The following is a 17,843-nucleotide window of genomic DNA, read 5'->3' on the forward strand; positions in this document are numbered from 1 at the left end:
ACTCCTGTGCCTTGGAAGAGGGAGAGAGGCGGGGTAACCGGAGCCGACAACAGCCCAAACAAGGCCTCTGAAACGTGGAGCGTTCTCAGCGACTTTGCTCCCACAGCAGACACACAATATGAGCCTCTATGTGGCCTCGAGGCAGAATAGGGACGGCAGATTATGGCGCTGAGAGGCCGCAGAATAGGAAGCTTTAAAGGAAGAGAGAACCTCTTTCTGACTGCTCCTCGGCCGAATAAAGAGCAGAAAATGGGATGTGATTATCCCGTGGATCTCTGTAAATGAGGCAGCGCAGCAGGCGAAAAAAATGATGCTCCTTATCTCCCACAGCTCTGCCTTCCCAAGACACACATGTTGGTTCATAATACCTGCACAAAGCTGCGGGACAATATTAAAAGATAATTTCAGTTATTGCAAATATGGATCTTATTTCCTGGTTGTTAGGATAACAAAGGGAATACAGCAGGTTACATGGGTGGGAATCATTTTACTTGGAGGTAAAAGTGAAACTACTGATTTTAACAGCTCAAAAAAAGCAGGGTGTGTCCGACACATGTTCATTTTTCCAAATGTGTTTGGTTGAACTGGAGGTTTTTCTGTTACCATTCTCTTGATCAGTTTTTTAGTCTCTGATACTTGTTTTTTATTAATGTACTGTGTTATGTCTCTGAACACAAAACTCTTTACTTCCTTACCTTGTTGTTTAAATTTGTTTCAGCTGTGTCTCGTCACCCTCCCATATCCATTTCCTGTGTGAGCATTAAAGCCCTGCCTTTCCCTTTCGTTGTTGTTGTCATTCCCGTTTATTCCCTGTCTGTTTCTGAGTTTAATGGATTTATTTACCCTTTTCTTTTCGTGGACTTTGAGATTATTCAGGCTGATGGTAGAAAGATTTGCTTTGTGTTTATTTCTGCTGCCTCTGGAATCTGCATTTAGATCCCAACCAGCCACTCACCACACTTATATGACACCAACTGCACAGCAGGAATAAACATGTTCACAGCTTGCTACAAAACACGGTTTTGGTCTCTCTAATTTAGTTCATCCTGAAAGAGAGGATAACGTTTTATACAAAACCTGCTAGTCAAAATAAGCACCCCAGTTAATCAATTAAAGCTTTATCTTAAATTTCACATTATTATGGTCCCAGCTTCTTTTACTACATTTTGCAGCCAAAGTGACACCACAGCATCCAGAAAAATAAAAATAAAATTCAGTAAAGCTAAAGTTAAAGTATAGCAGAGAGCAACTAGCTACAGCTACCTGGGCACCCACCAATCATCCAATTCATGGTTGCAGGCACAGTGCAGCTAATCTCAGCTGTCACAGGGCAAGAAAAAGAGTGCATCGTGGGACAGTGGTAAATACTTAAAGTATTTAAAAGTACATGTGCATACTAGAGTTTTGTATTTGTTATGTAAACATTTTAATAGTGAATATCTGACACTGGCTAGTCCTTTGACTCGTGAATCGGAGTAAAAGTTTACACCTGAACTGTGGTGGAGGAGAATTATGCATCTACTAAAACTGATAGATACTTAAGTAAATGTACTTAGTTACTTCAAAGTGCTAACAAAAAAAGCAGTGTTCATGCAGACTGTGAGTTTCTGAGGTTGAGGTCTGAAGATGAAACTGACCTCACTCTGAAACACGTTCTCACAAAGTTAGCAAAATGAGAACCAAACACACACACACACACACACACACACACACACACACACACACACGAGTCAGAGATGGGATATAACTTTGTGTCAGTGTTGTATTAAAAAGGCCACACAGTAACACTGGAAACTCAGATAAAAAGGTCTAATATCTCTGCGCGTGCACACACACACACACACACACACACACACAATAAGTAGCTTATCGGCCTCTTGTCAGACATCGTCGCACTGTTGTAGTTTCTGGCTGCCGTCCACCTCTTCGCTCAGCGCAACAAGATAATGTCAGAGTGCTAATTTCCCAGCCGCTGATCCTAAAAGGCTCTTAAAACTCTGCCTGCCTGCTTTTCACTCCGTTTGACTTCATCACTCAGCGTCTGTGCACCCTCATTTCTTTCCACTCTTGTTCTCCCTCCACATCTCCGTCTCATCTGAATTATGCCCCCGCTAAATACTACAAATAAAAGCGAAATGATTGTAATCGTTGTAATGCAACCCTCCGGTTCAGCCTATAAAACAGACGCCATTAAGAACAGGTGACCCGACCTCTCCTCTGCTCTGCTCTACCAGCCCGTGTATCAGAGCCGTTTCAGCTTTTAGCAGCAGTAACTTAATCCAGCGTGTTGAACACGGAGGCCGGGAGGCGTCGGAGCAGAACGCTGCGCTGTAATGAGCCTGTAATGCCACCTCTGCTGACCTGAGCTGATGCAAAATGCCAGGTATAGCAAGACTACAGCACATTTCATATAATGGCTCTGACATGTGTTTGTCTGAATGACGACATCAAAGAGCAAAGTTTTTCCTAAGTTTAAGAAATCAAACTTTTAGCTGATTATGTACTCTAGATTTGTGTGTGTGTGTGTGTGTTTTTGTGTGTGTGTGTATTCAACTAAAAACTGGCTCTCATTTCCACTTCTGAACATTTTAACGCCAATGTATAAGTCCTAGCTTACATGTTGACTATATTAAGCACAATTACAAAAGTATAAACACGTGTTAGGCATCAATCACAGTGAAGTTGGTTCCCCCCCTTTGGAGCCACCAGTCACTGGGGAAAGGTGTATCCTCTGACCGGTCAGTGAGAGGCTTCTGGAGGTTGCACACAGGGTGCTGCTTGGAAAACGTCCCTGTGATTGCTTTGGTTGCTAGCGCTCAGCCATAGTTTGCATGAAAGATGCAGACTTGTCTGCAAACACTCGCCAACGACTTGCTGATTGGTTAAACTCAGACAGACAATGTTCGCCTTCAAAGTAAAAGTTGTGAAGTACTGCTACAACTACTTTGAAAAGTCACATTGCTGCATCTGCTTGTATTCTGCATGGAAGTGCACCCCAAACCAGAACTGCATACAAAATACAAGCAGATGCAGCAATGTTCCAGCAACCAAAACAATCTCAAGAAAGTTTTTGGTGCAGCACCCTTTGCAACCAATTTCACCATCTTCCAGAAACCCCTCACCAGCTGCCCAGTGACCAGAGGTTGATGGTGGTCGCCGAGTGGTCTCTATGCCTGTGTGACTGAGGCCTTGGGTAGGATAGAGTGCAAAGGGTGATTTGTTTTTATACTGTATCCATATGCAAACAACCAAGAACAAGGTTAGACAAGTGGCTGCTATGACTAAGAGGTGAGCAGACAGGTGTCACTGACTTCACATGTGCTAATGCCACTCAGTCAATCTGTGCTGCTTTTGTGTCTTTTGCAGGACTTTGATTAAATTACCTCATTATATCATTACATGTCGATAACCGCGGTGACACATCTGCAGCAGCTCAAGTTCAATCTCCTCCTCAAACCGAAAACCTCAGTCGGAGTGTCACAACACTTTTTGATGTGGAGACTCATTAACGTCGCTCAGCAGGACGGAGAAAAATGAAAAGTCAAACCCATAGACCTCTTCTCAGGCCCTAATTACAAGATCTAAACTGTCACTCATAATTGAAACACAACTAATGGACTCACTAATAGGTTTCCACAGAAACCTCTCAGCTTAAATGTCATTAAAGCAGCTGATGTGGAAGGCAGAGGGACGCGTGGGCGTTCAAAATTCATACGTCCCACGGCCATTAGCCCCGAGATTTATCCGACTGGTGAATTAATACAGGAAGCTATTTAAAGGCGGGCAGGGTGAGATATTCTAGGAAATGTTCATTAGTCTCTCCAGCATGTGGGGCTAATTAAAGCCCCGTCAGAAAGCATTTACTTTAGGCACAGCTCTGTGTGATTAACTGTGTCTCTGCATGGACACCAAACGGTGACCTACCTCGCCATGACCTCCAAGGTGTCCTTCCTGTGGACGGGGAGAGAGGAAAGGATCAAAATCAGGTATTTGCATGCAACGTAGGATTTAAATATCCTTTGACAAAGACTAAAAGTCAGAAGAGGATTACCAAAGCACGATAAAAATCCTCATTTTGAAATCCACCGAGTGCATTTTTCTTGGTTGATGTTCCAAAATAGTGCAAACTGCTGATTCGTCTTTTATGTTTAATCTTATCTTTAATGAAAATTTTAATTTGAGTTTTTTTGCTTCTTACTCAAAGAAATCTAAAAGTAAAACTCTCCAGGTCAAACAACTTAGTGTTAAATCTGCAGATCCAAACAAAAAACAACATATTTAATGTTGTTTGCAAACTTAAGGTAACGCACGAGGACTATAAAAGTAATTGTTATGTTTAGTGGTACTTACCTGAAACAGGGAAGAGAGATGACAGTTTCGTAAAATCTCCAAGTGGCAATAAGGTCTTCCCTGATTGGATTGGTGGAATAATATCTCCAGGCAGACTTGAAATGGGAAGACAGGAGATCAACCAGAAGTTATAACAGCGCTCAGCTTAACTGAGTCCAGAAAACATAGAAAGTCTCAGCTGGACCACGCAGAAAGATGCCGATGCCGTCAGGTAGCGTCTCACCTGGATGAGGCCTGCAGCCGGATGTCTGCGCTTCTCAAAGTGCTTCTGTCTGTGCTGCTCCTGGACCTTCAGAGCCAGGCCCGAGCCCAGAATACCCTGCAGCCATAAGAACAGAAAACACGTCGCTCAGTGCTCCTGTCGTGCTGCGGGACGCCAGTACTGAGCAAAATGTTAACACCTCGTGTTTATCTTGGTGAGGGTTAGCAAAAGGTCACAGCTTGGCTCAAAAGTCCTCCTTTGTCCGCATCAACCAACGCAAGCAGATGTTTTACATGTACTTATTCACTCGGCTGCTCATGTATCACATACATGCAAACACATGACCTCCTGGTCATTAAGGAGGTGCAGGGCGGGGCTCTGCTAGCTGTATCCATGGGACTGACTACAGCTGATAACCTTCAGTGGGAACATGTTTTACCCACATGTTCTCATCGCAGAGTAACTGATGCTTCAAGAATGTGGAGGCTCTGGTTCGAGTCCCACTGAGACCTGCTTTCACTTGGTCGAGTGTAGGTAAACTGTGGGTGTAAAGTAAGGCTCTTTATTAACAGTAACCCTGCAGAGTAAGAAGTTAGAGAGTGACACATCATAACCCCGGACCAGAGGACTCCTGGTGTATAAACTAGTAACACCAGTGGTTGATATCACGGCACTGACTGATGCCCCGGGACGAGAACTGACTGTTTTCTTATACTGAAAGAGGCGACACTTACTAATAATTTAGCATTAAAGTGTTACAATCAACTTATGTTGCACATTTTTTCTTCATAAATAAAAAGGTCAAAATCACTTGTGCAGTTCATACAAGCAGGGCAGATTTCCTAACACGAGTATTTATTGATTGATTTATTCTGACTTAAATGAAACCCTGAACCATCAGCAGCGGTGTGTAGAGGAGAGCACACTCACTGCAGGCAAAGCGAAGAAGGACACTCCGATCAGAGCGAAGGTGCCGGCTAGCAGTCTCCCAGCCCAGGTCTTTGGGGTTTTGTCCCCGTAGCCGATGGTGGTCAGTGTGATCTGAAAAACACAAGAAGATAAAACACAGGCAGAAATTCTTTTAAATTAAATCACTGACATTCGTCACAACAGCCTCGGCGTCCTCGTTTCAGCAGTAATGTTTCCGTGGAGACTCTCATCTCTCTCTGTGACCTTCGTATCGATCCGTTAAAGGGCTCTTCAGTGTTTCCCGGGGTCAGAGAATCACCCTGAAAAGCAGGCGGTGACAGTGGAACATCTTGTTAAAGGACATTCTGGCGGCGCAGATGCTCGCTGTCATGGAGCTTGAACTTTTGGCCCCTCTGGTTGAAGGACGGTCGCTTTAATGAGGCATCGGTGCTTCCCTTGCCAGAGGCCGTCATTAAAGCTCAGAGCTCTGCGAGCTTTCAAACGGGATTCACCAGAAACCCTCAGGCTTTCCACCGGCACATTATTAGAAACTAAAACCTGATTTTTTTCCTGTCCTCTTGGCAGAAATCCCAGATTTGATTTAAAGCCAAAATATTAGCAGTTGATGATTTGGCCAGGCACCATCTGTCCACCGAGCTGCAGCCAAATCTACTCTCACCTCTAAGCTGCCAAACTCATTTCCAGACAAACAATTTGCAGAATTCAAGACAGGATTTTTGTTTTCTAGCAACAAAATTTCAACAATATGCATGTTAATTCACTGAGCGCAGTGTTAGTCGTAAACTTGGAGCTTTTTTTTTTTAATGCACGTACCAGCCCCCACCAAAGCGCATCAGCGTAGGTGTCAAAGTCCTGCTCTTTGGGCTGGGCCGTGGGGTTCTCCTGGTCAGACATGCTCACAGAGGCGTCATCCTTTTCCACCAGGTAGACGAGGAAGGACGCCAGGATGAGAGACAGGAAGCCGATGTACCAGGCTGTGATCAGCTCCTGCAGAAAACAGGAAAATATTTGAAAGAAGCTGATATTTTTTTATTTTAAATCCAATAAAAGACTGTTCTAATTCATTATTTACACATTCACAGCTGAGCAGCAGATTCCAGGTCTGAGAAATGAAGCCAACAGCCGCAGTTCCTCTAATGTCCACTTGAGGCTGCCTTCAAAACTGAGTCAGTTCCTGCAGACTCCCATAAACTTTCTAATCACTTCCAGTTTAGTTTCTTTACATCTTCATGTGAGCGCTTCACTACACTTTACTCGATACTTCAAGCACTTTCAGTCGTCTCAGAGCGACAGCCGACTCCTTCCAGAGAAGTGCACATTTCCATAATTATATTTTCCAGCAACTTCCTTTAAAATGCTCACACGTCAGCTAATTTCATGCTGCAGGAAACAGGAAGTGTGCTCGGGTCCACGCCTACCTTACTGTGCGCGTAGATGGCGGAGCCCAGCAGCTTCCACGTCCCTCCTCTCCGGTCCATGCGCAGCATCCGCAGGATCTGCAGGAAGCGCAGGCTGCGCAGGGACGTGGCCAGCACATTTCCCTGGTTACGCACCGCCACCACCGGCACCGAGGCAATCAGCACGAAGATGTCTGAGTCGAAAACACAGCAGACAAAACCTCGCGTGAAAGACTGTCAGGGAAAAGCTTTCTTCACATGGTTAATGAGACTGACCCGACACGCTGATTCAGTCGTCTTTGTGGGACGACGAGTTCCTAACAAGAGCTGAACATAAAGACGCCGACGAGATGCTCCTAATACGTTTAATGGTTTTAACACACAAGGAGAATTAATGTGGATGCGTCCTCCTTCAAAGTGCTGCACAGAACATTATATTAGCTGTAAAATATTTGGAGGGTATTATTAACATAAAATATATTCCCACTGTGTTACTGCACACACAGACTCACTCAGTAACCACTCATCAGTGCACGCTGGTTATTACACCAAGCTGGATGGTTGAACAGAGGAGCCGTCTCCAGTTAACTGTCTGATTCTGTGAAGTAAAGCTTTTAGAGCCTGGATCAGATTTTAAATGTTGGTGACTTAAAAAAAAAAGCCTTTTATGGCATCACAAGCTGTAATTTTTTATCCTGGAAGACTATTTCTGTGTTTATAGGTCAAGGCAGCTGCAGGAAATCGAAAACTCATCATCATCATCATCCAAAAGCAGTTTCCCAAAAACTGCAGAGAAGTCTGCAAAGTAGTGAGACTCGCTTCATCTTCATCTGCAGAGCTGCTGTCATTAAAACCAGAAAAGGTAAAAGAAAAAGCTGTTTTGCAGTAAAACTGACACCCACGTGCTGCAGCATCAAAAACACATTATGACAGAGCACATCTTGCTGCTATGTAAAGATTTGCTTGACGAGTTTATGGGCAAAACATCTCCAGCAGGTTACATCACAGTAGCTACGTCCACCTTTATACTCTGTATGGTCTAACAACTGAAACAATCCTGATTTTCACTCCTGTGAACACCTGCAGATCTCACTGGAAGTCGAAGTTGACATTTACAGGTGCCAGAAAATGACGGAAACAAACTCTACATTATTAATTTCAGGGTTGGGGGAACACCAGGTCTCGAGGGCCGGTGTCCTGCAGGTTTTAGACGTGTCCTTGATCCAACACAGCTGATTTAAACGGGTAAATTACTTCCACAACATGTCTTGAAGTTCTCCAGAGGCCTGGTAATGAACTAATCATTTGATTCAGGTGTGTTGACCCAGGGTGAGATCTAAAACCTGCGGGACACACTTAGGCTTGGAGTTTCCTGCCTCTGATTTACTTATATCCAAAACCCCCTGTAGACCTGTCGGTAAGCCTTCTTTACTGACGAGCTCCCAGTAACACATCGTTCACCAAACAGGGTGTTCAGCAGCAGATTTCCATGTTTAATGCTCAGAAACCTTTAATGACCTTACCTAAAATGCACAGGGGTTTGCGAGCGAACTTCAGCCTGCCCCTCCATCCTTTATAGCGACAGCAGCAACCGGCCGCCCAGACCCTCAGCGCAAACTCGGCTCCAAAGATGAAGATGGCGAACGTCTCCTGCACAAGGACACGTCAAAAACCCATTCACAGCTCGCTCAGATATGAGCTGCATGCTACATCAATAACGATTAAAATTCAGTGAAATCTTTCAGTTTTACTGAATCTGCCTCTTTGTTTGTTGCTACATCCTGTTTTGGACCCGCTCCACGTCTGCTCTCTCGGTCGTGGAGCAACAAACAAGATTAAAAAAAGAGAAAATTGAATATTTGAAGTGTTGTTTTCTCCAAATAAGCTCTGATTTGTTCAGAAGGGCAATCTGAAACTGTCCAGGTGGGAATGATTTCAACCAAAAATTGGATTTCAATTTTATTTTGTACATTTTTCTTTCGGACGCTTAATTTTTGGAGATTTTCTTGTAATTTTCTAGCAGTCCTTTTATTAAATTAACATTTTCCTGCTTTAATCTAATATATTTATTATTTTGTACTTTTTTTAAAAAATGTCCTCTAACCATTTATTGATTTACTTACTCATGTTTTACAGCTGCTCATTACTATCAGTCCTATTTCAGTCCTTTTAATGTTTGTGTATCTGCATTTTACACTATTTATTTTTTAAAACAGTGAAGTATTTATATTATAAGTATTTATATCAGCTGAGTTTAGTTTATTTAAATGTGAAATGCAAGTACCAGATTTTATGCTCCAGCACCCTGTGACCCCTAAATTTGACATTTTTTTAAAGGTCAAATTTGCTGATTTGAGTGAAACATGCGTCTGATGATGAACATTAAAAAAAGCTTCTGTTAAGTGGAATGGTATAAAAAAAAAAATGAAACAAACATAAATCAAGAAATGAAATCTCACCAGTATGACCAGCCAGTGTGCTGACACGTTCTCATGTTCCTTGAATGTGGTCAGTATGGCCAGAATCAAACAGCCCAGAACGATTAAAAACCTGCAGACACACAAGAGGAAAAAAATTCAGTTACAATAATGCACAACACTCATGTGCAGGACACACAAACACTAAAGAGTGCAGGAAAAAAAATCACTCAGTGAAACTGCACAGTCCTACTGACACCACTAGAGGGGGCTACATCTCCCTTTAATTTATGCACATGAGGTGCAGAAGGAGAACTGAAAACAAACGTTTTTCCTAAATTATTTAGATTTAACGGGTAAACGAGTCACACATGAACATGAGTTAATTATACAGAAGGTTGACTGTATTAGTTCCAGTGAGGGGGGTAAAACATCCTTTATATGGGGGGGGGTAATTATATTATAATGTGTTATATCACATTTACTCTAACCTGCAGGAGTAACTCCAGGATAAAGACTAAAAAAAACCCAACAAAAACATCCTCATTAAGACCCAAAGAGAAGGACAGACTGAACCTTTAGGACACATCAAGTCTTCAGGGGGAAGTGGACACGGAGGGGAACGAGACACTTTGAACACTACTAAACTGAACTAAAACTTAAAGCTGTAACTGGATCTAAGACCTAAAGACGGCAATGAAAATATAAAGTCAAACGGAGAATATTTAATGTTTTAACACATCTAAACCGAGACCACTACGATTAAAAAGCAGGAACACTGGAGGTCTGGAACTACTTACTGTAACATGAGGTCTAAAAATGAAAAATTATACAGTCTTATTTAACAATGTGACATAAACATACAGAAAGCACGCCGCAGTGATCAGAAAACTGTAGATACTTAGAACGAACATTTTATTAGCACATGTCAGATTTTTTGTTTATTTCTGTTTTAATTTGACTGCATGCACAGAGTTTCATTTAAATGAGGCTAAATTACAGCACATATATAGCAAAATTCATTTCTTTCCGTTCCGCCTTTTTAATTTAACCGGGTAGGAGCGTTCATCCTGCTGTTCGTGCTGATCGGTTTAACTTCAGCGATTGTACTGCAGGCTCTCTGTTGCATAATGAATGTGTGCCTGGCAGATGAGTCGTTCAGAACTGGCTGAATTCAGACTAATCTCCACCGAGCAGGCCCGCTAACCACACAGCATCAGAAAAACAGCAGAATTTTCCTTTAAACTAAACAAATTGTGAGATAATTGTGAAGCCAGCAGGCTCACTGACAACCTCCCACTGCTACGGTGAAATCTGCACACAGCGCTTTAAAAAAAGGGTTTGGTTTGGAAAAAATATTGCCATTAAATTCAATGAACAAACCAACAAAGTCAGTTTAAGTCACCTGTATTTATGCAGCACATTTGAAAACTATAGGAGCTGATCTAAAAGGACTTTACATTAAAATATAATAACTACAAAAGCGTAACAAAGTGAAGCAGCACAATTAAAGGAGACCTATTCTGCTCAGTCCAGCTCCAGAAAGATAGTTTAGCTCCTCTGCCTTTAAGAAAAATGTCCTCTGATTGGCTGCCCCTAAACAAAACATCGGAACAGTAGGTGGGTGGGACTTCTGTGCCTGAGATGCCCATATTAGGGATATCCCCTCTCTATGACATCATACAGCACCAGAAGTAGAAAAAACTGAGTGAGTTTTTAGAGCCGGCTCCAGTCTGTTGGCTCATGGGGATTTCCTTTACACACCCTGACCTGATACAATAATATCGTACAATAATAACTGTTTAATATGAACAGCCTCCAAGAACAGGATAAACAATATGACAGAAAAAAAAGGTATAGTCAATTGTTCCTCTTTAGAAGGAAATAATGAAGAAAGAGTCTTGAGGCGAGTAAAACCAATTTAAAACAACAATAAAACACAGCGAGTAGGCTTGTAGGAGGAAGAATGTAGGAGGGTCTGTACACAACAGCTGATGTACAATCACGAGCAGCAGAGTTCGACATGATGCTGGATTTAAGAGCCTGGGGGCAGCGACGCAGACAGATCAGCCAGTTTTGGTTTTTAAGGTGGAAGCGAGAATTAATTAAACAAATTCAAGTGAATTTATCATGATGCCAGTTAGCATGCTAACAGGTGGCATCAATTTTCAATGTCCTTAAGCAAAGCACTCAGTCTCTTTGTCCAAACACAGCAGCATCCAGGGTGATAAATCACCTCTTGGACCTGTAGTGTAATAAGTAAAGCGAGGCTGTTATCACATTTGTTCAACTTGTGCTCGAGTATGCGCTGGTTGGTGGTCACATGATTATTAAAAATCCAGCTATGCAGCAGCATCATTGATCATCATCAGTAAATAACCAGTGAAATAAAGACCCCAGCCTGGTCCCGCATGCAAACCCTAATGCAGATTTTTATTCACTCATGTGATTGTCATGTTTAACCTGTGAGCCAGCAGGATGTGAGTCACCATTAGAGCTGAACACTTCAACATGCACAGTAAATGAGTAACAGTTGACTGTAAACAGCTGTACAGAGGTCACCAAGTGATGTTTACATGATGGTGTTAAAAGGTCTGATTCTTTGTGAACTCTAAACAAGCTGCATGAATCAATTACTGCAGTGGAAACAGCAAAATCATAGCCTGATGTAATCCCTATAAATCAATAAACAAATAAGCAATAACAATAAAAATAAAACAATAGAAAAAAGATAGAAAAAGGACAAAAAAGACTTGTATGTCTTGGTTAATGATTGCTACCCCTGAAACTGAATGAAACAAACACTCCCCCCACCCCCACAAAAAACAAAACAAAAAAACAATATAAATCACACTTTAAAAATAAAAAGTATCCACAAACATCCACAACAGGAGTCACCAGTGCCCTCGATTAGTTACCAGTAACATTAAAGTAAGAAAACAGAGGAAATCTGGGATGGAGCAAAGCCTTCTCAGCTTTGGTACATGGGCCATGGCCCGTACCAGGAGGGAAACTTACCAGCTGCAGTAATCTGACTTAAAATATCAGGAAGCTTCATGAAAGCCAGAGGACGAAGTACAGAGAGTATAGAGTGTATAAAACAGCAGCTGGTTTGGTTTTCTGGAGCAAGAAATGAACTAACTGAGATAAGAAGGTGACGAGCTAGGTTATCAGCTAATGCTAGCTAGCTAATTAGCAAGCTACACTACAAACTAAGATGGTGAGCAACAAACACAAAAACAAACAGAGCTGCTAAGTCATAACAGGTTGATCACCAAAACTTCTTTGACATATTATTGACAGGTAACTGTTCTAAAAAACACCAAATGTGACTCAGAGGTGCAGTAGTTTAAATTAGCAGAGGTGAGGCCTAAAACCAAGGCAGGGAAAAACAAGATACCAGCGATCTGATCAAGTCGCAACAGTAGAAGATACTCTCCACAGAGTATCTTCTACTGTGGAGTACGACTGGATGCAACAAAAACACACTGGGCTGTCAATCAAAGGAGCCACACCCTTAACAGAAGTGCATCACCACCTGTACAGGTGTTAAACTGTCCATAGAGTCTAATCTGTTTTTGCAGCAGGCTGGGAAATTTTAACATTGGAGTCTATGGGGAATGACTCACATTTGGAGGACATTAGAGTAACAGAAGAATTGTAGTGTTTAAGGCTTCATATTCCAGCCTCTGAACAACAGAATAAAGGCCCAAATTCAATTCATTTTTTTTTTATATAGCACCAAATCACAACAACAAATCAATTCAAGGCGCTTAATATTGTAAGACCCCACGATAATACAGACAAACCTCAGCAATCATATGACCTTCTATGAGTACAAACTTAACAATGGGAAGGAAAAACTCCCTTTTAACAGGAAGAAACCTCCAACAGAACCAGGCTCAGGGAGGGGCGGGGCCATCTGCTGCGACTAGTTGGAGGTGAGGGGGAGGGAGGCACAAAGACAGGCAGGGGTGAAGGTGGATCAGTGGATGAAATAGAGCCCCCTGTGCAGTAAAAAACATCAAACACATTCAGCTAACTGGAGAAAATTTAGTAATTATAAGAGTTAAATCCTACTTAATTTGTCTGACTAATGACACGAATGCTAAATACATCAAGGTGAGCTTTAAAACAGGAAAGAAAAACTCTCTTTGCAGTTCAGTAGCTCCTGTTTCAGCCTTAATAAAAACATATTAGTTGTCCTCTATAATAAAATGAGAGCATAAACTATTTATTGTCATTTCCACTTGATGAATCCCCTAATTCTTATTCTGTGCCCTACCACCTAAATATTCCGTTTTCCACGGTCTAATCCTGCATTTTAAAAAGCTCGTTCTGTTACCCTTACACTTATATTTAGCTTCCAGAGCTTAAATTAATTGGATGCACACGTACAAACGGCTTTTTAAATGCTCCTGTAGAGTCGAGCACACTGTGGCTGGATTCCAGGTAGACTGGAGTTAACCGCCCTGCTATGATATACGACCCCGAACTGCGCTGAGCAAACTCAGCCGCAGGAAGGCAGCCAATTAACATTTATCCAGAGCGTCCGTTACTCGCCACCATCAGCTCTGCAAAAGATTATTTTGTTCTTTCTCAGCTTGGGTGTGATGGGGTCATTTCAAAGCAACTCATCCAAGAGCTTCACAGCAGCCACGGGACAGATTCACTGATAATAAGAACCTCTGGAACATGTTATCATTTGCATAATTCGTAACACTACAGGCGTTGATATTAAGACGCGAGTCGTGCAACTAGAGTCCAAATAAAGGCTTCTTGGCTTTTAACTTACTGTAGCCTAATCAAATCAAGTATTCACTGTACTGTCTTGCAGTATTTCATCAGGGTCATTGATGTAAAATGGTTCAAATCTAAAAATAAGTGCAGAAAATTTGCTGCTGGAGAAGCTTCGAGGCAGATGAAGATGAAGCAGCTCAACTGACAGATAAGTCGGGTTAACTCGATATTGCACAAAAATGGTCGAAAATGAGATTAAAGGAAACTGTATGAGTTTTTCTGTGGGGTTAACTTGTTAATGAATTTGTTCGGCCACTGTAGAGTTAATTAACTGGTAAGACTAGTATCTCCAGGAAGATATGGATTTGGATATTTGGGGGAATGATCCTTTACTGTACATGTTTACATAAATGTAGGCGTGGATCTCAAAAAGCCATCGATTGCTCCACCGTTTAGATTCTTTTCCAATCCTCCACCCTTCCCTTCCTGAGTCCTGAATCATTCATGGCCTGTTGTGTTGCCATTAGCCGGCGTCGACAACTCGGAGAAGTTTCTGAAGTGCTTCGCAATCATAACAGCATCAATATTTCACAGCCAAACAGCCTGAAGAGCTTTATCGAATTGACCTGAAAGAAATGATAGTTGAGCGCTTGCACATGTGGCTGTCACACGTTTCTCTGACTCTTCACAGTGTTTCCTTCCTGCATTCCTGTCCTCTGAATTAAACTGGAGCGTTTCTCCTCAAAGTTATCCAGAGGACAGAGATAATCCTGGAGCGAGCGCAACCAGATCGATGTTAACTCGATATGATCCAACAGATACAGATCTGCAACACAACCGGCTTCCTATTCGGCTTCAAATAGTTTGTTCAATAAGGCACACAGAGCGCCGTCGATGCCCATTACAGGCGACACGTCGAGTGGAGCCGGGCGGAAATCAAACAGTCCGACTGAATCAGCAGGAAAAAAGTCAACCAAAGAAGATGTGGCAGGCTCAGGAGTGACCACATGGCTTTGACGGGTTTAACAAGAGTCCAGTTCTTCAGTTGGGCCACAGCTAAACAGATAAATCAATAGAAGAGACACAGTCTTTACCATTTCAGTCATCCACAGCTCCACACAGACAGCAAGTCCGGCTCAAGTGAATGAAATAAGTCCAGTCTAGTCCATCGATATCCACACCAGGTGGCTTCCTCAGGAGGTCTGACCCATAACAACAGACTATGAAATGTCAGATTTTTATCCTGCTTTTTGATTGGAACATCCAGTGAGACGAGTGGCAAAATTAAGCATCTAGCTATAAAGTCCTGTTTCTGTGACAGCCAGTAGTGTTTCCACAGGAGGAAGTGACATAAATACACCCTGAGGTGACACCAACACCTCCAGCCTCACTATTAGTCTGTGTGTATGAGGTGAGGTAGTGTAACGCTCCTGGAAGCTCCATTAGCTTCCTGTTGGACAAATCAGTGAAGCATGCAGTCCAATCTGTGCTGTGATTGGCAATCAAGAGTTTCCTGATAGAGAAAACGGTCTTTCCATCCATTTTCTTTGCGATAAGGTCACGAGTGACTGATGAGAAGGGACTGGACCTGGTGGCTCTGCAGGAATCGGTAAAATGATGGGGATTCGCACTAAGAACCTTCCAGATCCCTCAGGTCATCTGGATCCGGTTTTTTATCAGTTCCCAGAGTCAGAACCAGACACGGAGAAGCTGCATTCAGCTTTTATGCTCCATATATCTGGAACAAACTCCCAGAAAGCCTCAGATCAGCTGAAACACTCAGTTTATTTAAATCCAGGTTGAAGACTCACCTATTCTCAGCTGCTTTTGAATAAAGCACCAAATCCACACTTTTAAGCTTAAATTTCAAAACTTACATTTTAACTACTGATTTTATCTACTGTTCTGATTTTATCTACTGTTTTGATTTTTGATTTTATATACTGTTTTGTTTGTTTGTTTGTTTGTTTGTTTGTTTGTTTGTTTGTTTGCTTGTCTTAATCAATTTCAAATTATGCTTTTTATTTGTTTTTAATGTCTCTGTAAAGCACTTTGAATCACCTTGTTGTTGAATTGTGCCATATAAATAAACTTGCCTTGCCTTGCCTAAGAGGAGGCACTGTTTTTTGAGAAAATGGTCTAGTGCCTGGAACACCTTATAGAGCATTTGACATATACGATAAATAAAGCATCACAAGGCCAGAATCAAACAATGACCCAACTAAAGGAGACAGAGTACAGCTACAAGGTAAAATCCTCTAGTTTTAAAGCTCAAAAAAGCCACTGCAGATACTGAAGTGTGTCCAAAAGTAAAAGGATGGATAGTTATACTCCAATCATACAAAATCCCTTCAGTTCCCTTCAGTTTTGTGACTAAAAATTGAAACAGCTAAAACCTAAAGTTCAGATTTAATTAGTTTATCTGTTTATGTGGACGAATGGTTTACTGTTATTAGAGGTTATGTGGCAATAATGATGAGGTCATCCCACCTAAACTCCACTCTCTCCGTTAATCCACCTTCCCTGTGTCTGCCCAGCGGATCCTCAGCTATACCCAGTGCTGATACCACCCCTGAGGTTTCCTAACATCCAATTTGCCGACGAGATTCAATAAAGAGTGCCGACGACGCAATTCTGGCAGTTAATTTGCTCAGCAATATGCAAACACTGGTGGGAAAGGACAGCAGCAGGACTGGCGGTCACAAGGACGAGATGAGAGGATCTGTGGGAAGACGTTTGCAAGCAGTCGAACATCACTGACGTGCTGCTATAAAGCGGAGTGAGCCTGGTGTTCACTGCTGGCTGACAGCTGCAGATTTGATTGATCAAACAGTTAAATTATCCAACCATCCATTTTCTGAACCAGTTCAGTCACAGACGGCTGGAGCCGATCCCACCTGTGATCCTGTGAGCAGACATGAGCTGACAGGTTTGAACCCAACACCCTCCAGCTGGTTGGGCCCTGGTTTTGAACCCAGGTAAATTAATTAGAGTAAACTAATGAAGACAACCGTTACATTAAAGCTGTGGCCTGTTTTTTTGTTATCCATGATGTATTTCATGATCATATATTGTATGTACTGTACGCTGTACGAATAAATGGAAGACCTGCATACACAATAACCAGATTATCTGTATAACGTCAATAAAGCATGTGATGAAGTCACAGTTAAGTCAAAATTTTGAGTTAATAACCTGAAACTTTGACTTACAAATGGATTTTGTTTTCCAGAGCAGGTTTTCATAGAGATTAGCTAATCTCATCCAGTCATGTGCTTTGTATTTGGTTTGTTAGCTAGCTTTTCATTTATCTGTATTGTCAGGCAAGCTAGTGTTAGCTAACATTAGCCAGAAGAAATACAGCTCAGTTTCATCCAAAAAACGGTCTCTTGATGAACTGAACATCATGCTAATGCTGATCATAGCTTTTCACTGAGGGTCAAATTTCCATTTTATCAGACACACTTTAGTAGATAAACCTAACAGCTTAGCTAGCTGGCTAACTTTAGCTTTTTTCTACTTCATGTGACATGTCTGTCAGGCTTTTTCTGTACAAGGAGTCTGTTTATGGATGAGAGTGATCAGTGGACTCCACTTTGGAGATGATGTTAATTTTGAATTACAACAGTAATGGAAATATGGGTTGAATTTAAACAGAAAGTCTCACATCATTTGGATTTTCATTTAAAAACGCCCGAGTCCATTACACAGAGATGAGTCCACTGGCTGTTGTCTAGGAGGGTCTAATGTTTGAAAACATTAAGTGCATGTTTAGTCTAATCTTTAACTGTTTATTTTAAAGAAAAG

General features: G+C 41.9%; 1 protein-coding gene across 1 annotated transcript in view; it reads right to left on the bottom strand.

Moving 5' to 3' along the window:
- Positions 1-17,843, bottom strand: part of kcnq3 (potassium voltage-gated channel, KQT-like subfamily, member 3) — a 109,787-nt gene that overhangs the window by 6,614 nt on the left and 85,330 nt on the right. Inside the window, exons 3-10 of the mRNA XM_063462086.1 lie at positions 9,339-9,429; positions 8,403-8,529; positions 6,901-7,073; positions 6,296-6,469; positions 5,483-5,593; positions 4,574-4,669; positions 4,351-4,445; positions 3,925-3,951 (exon numbers count right to left, since the gene is read on the bottom strand). Coding sequence (XP_063318156.1) covers positions 3,925-3,951; positions 4,351-4,445; positions 4,574-4,669; positions 5,483-5,593; positions 6,296-6,469; positions 6,901-7,073; positions 8,403-8,529; positions 9,339-9,429 — 894 coding nt within the window. The remainder of the gene's footprint in view (positions 1-3,924; positions 3,952-4,350; positions 4,446-4,573; positions 4,670-5,482; positions 5,594-6,295; positions 6,470-6,900; positions 7,074-8,402; positions 8,530-9,338; positions 9,430-17,843) is intronic.

Source organism: Pelmatolapia mariae, linkage group LG18, assembly GCF_036321145.2.
Source record: "Pelmatolapia mariae isolate MD_Pm_ZW linkage group LG18, Pm_UMD_F_2, whole genome shotgun sequence".
NCBI lineage: Eukaryota > Metazoa > Chordata > Actinopteri > Cichliformes > Cichlidae > Pelmatolapia > Pelmatolapia mariae.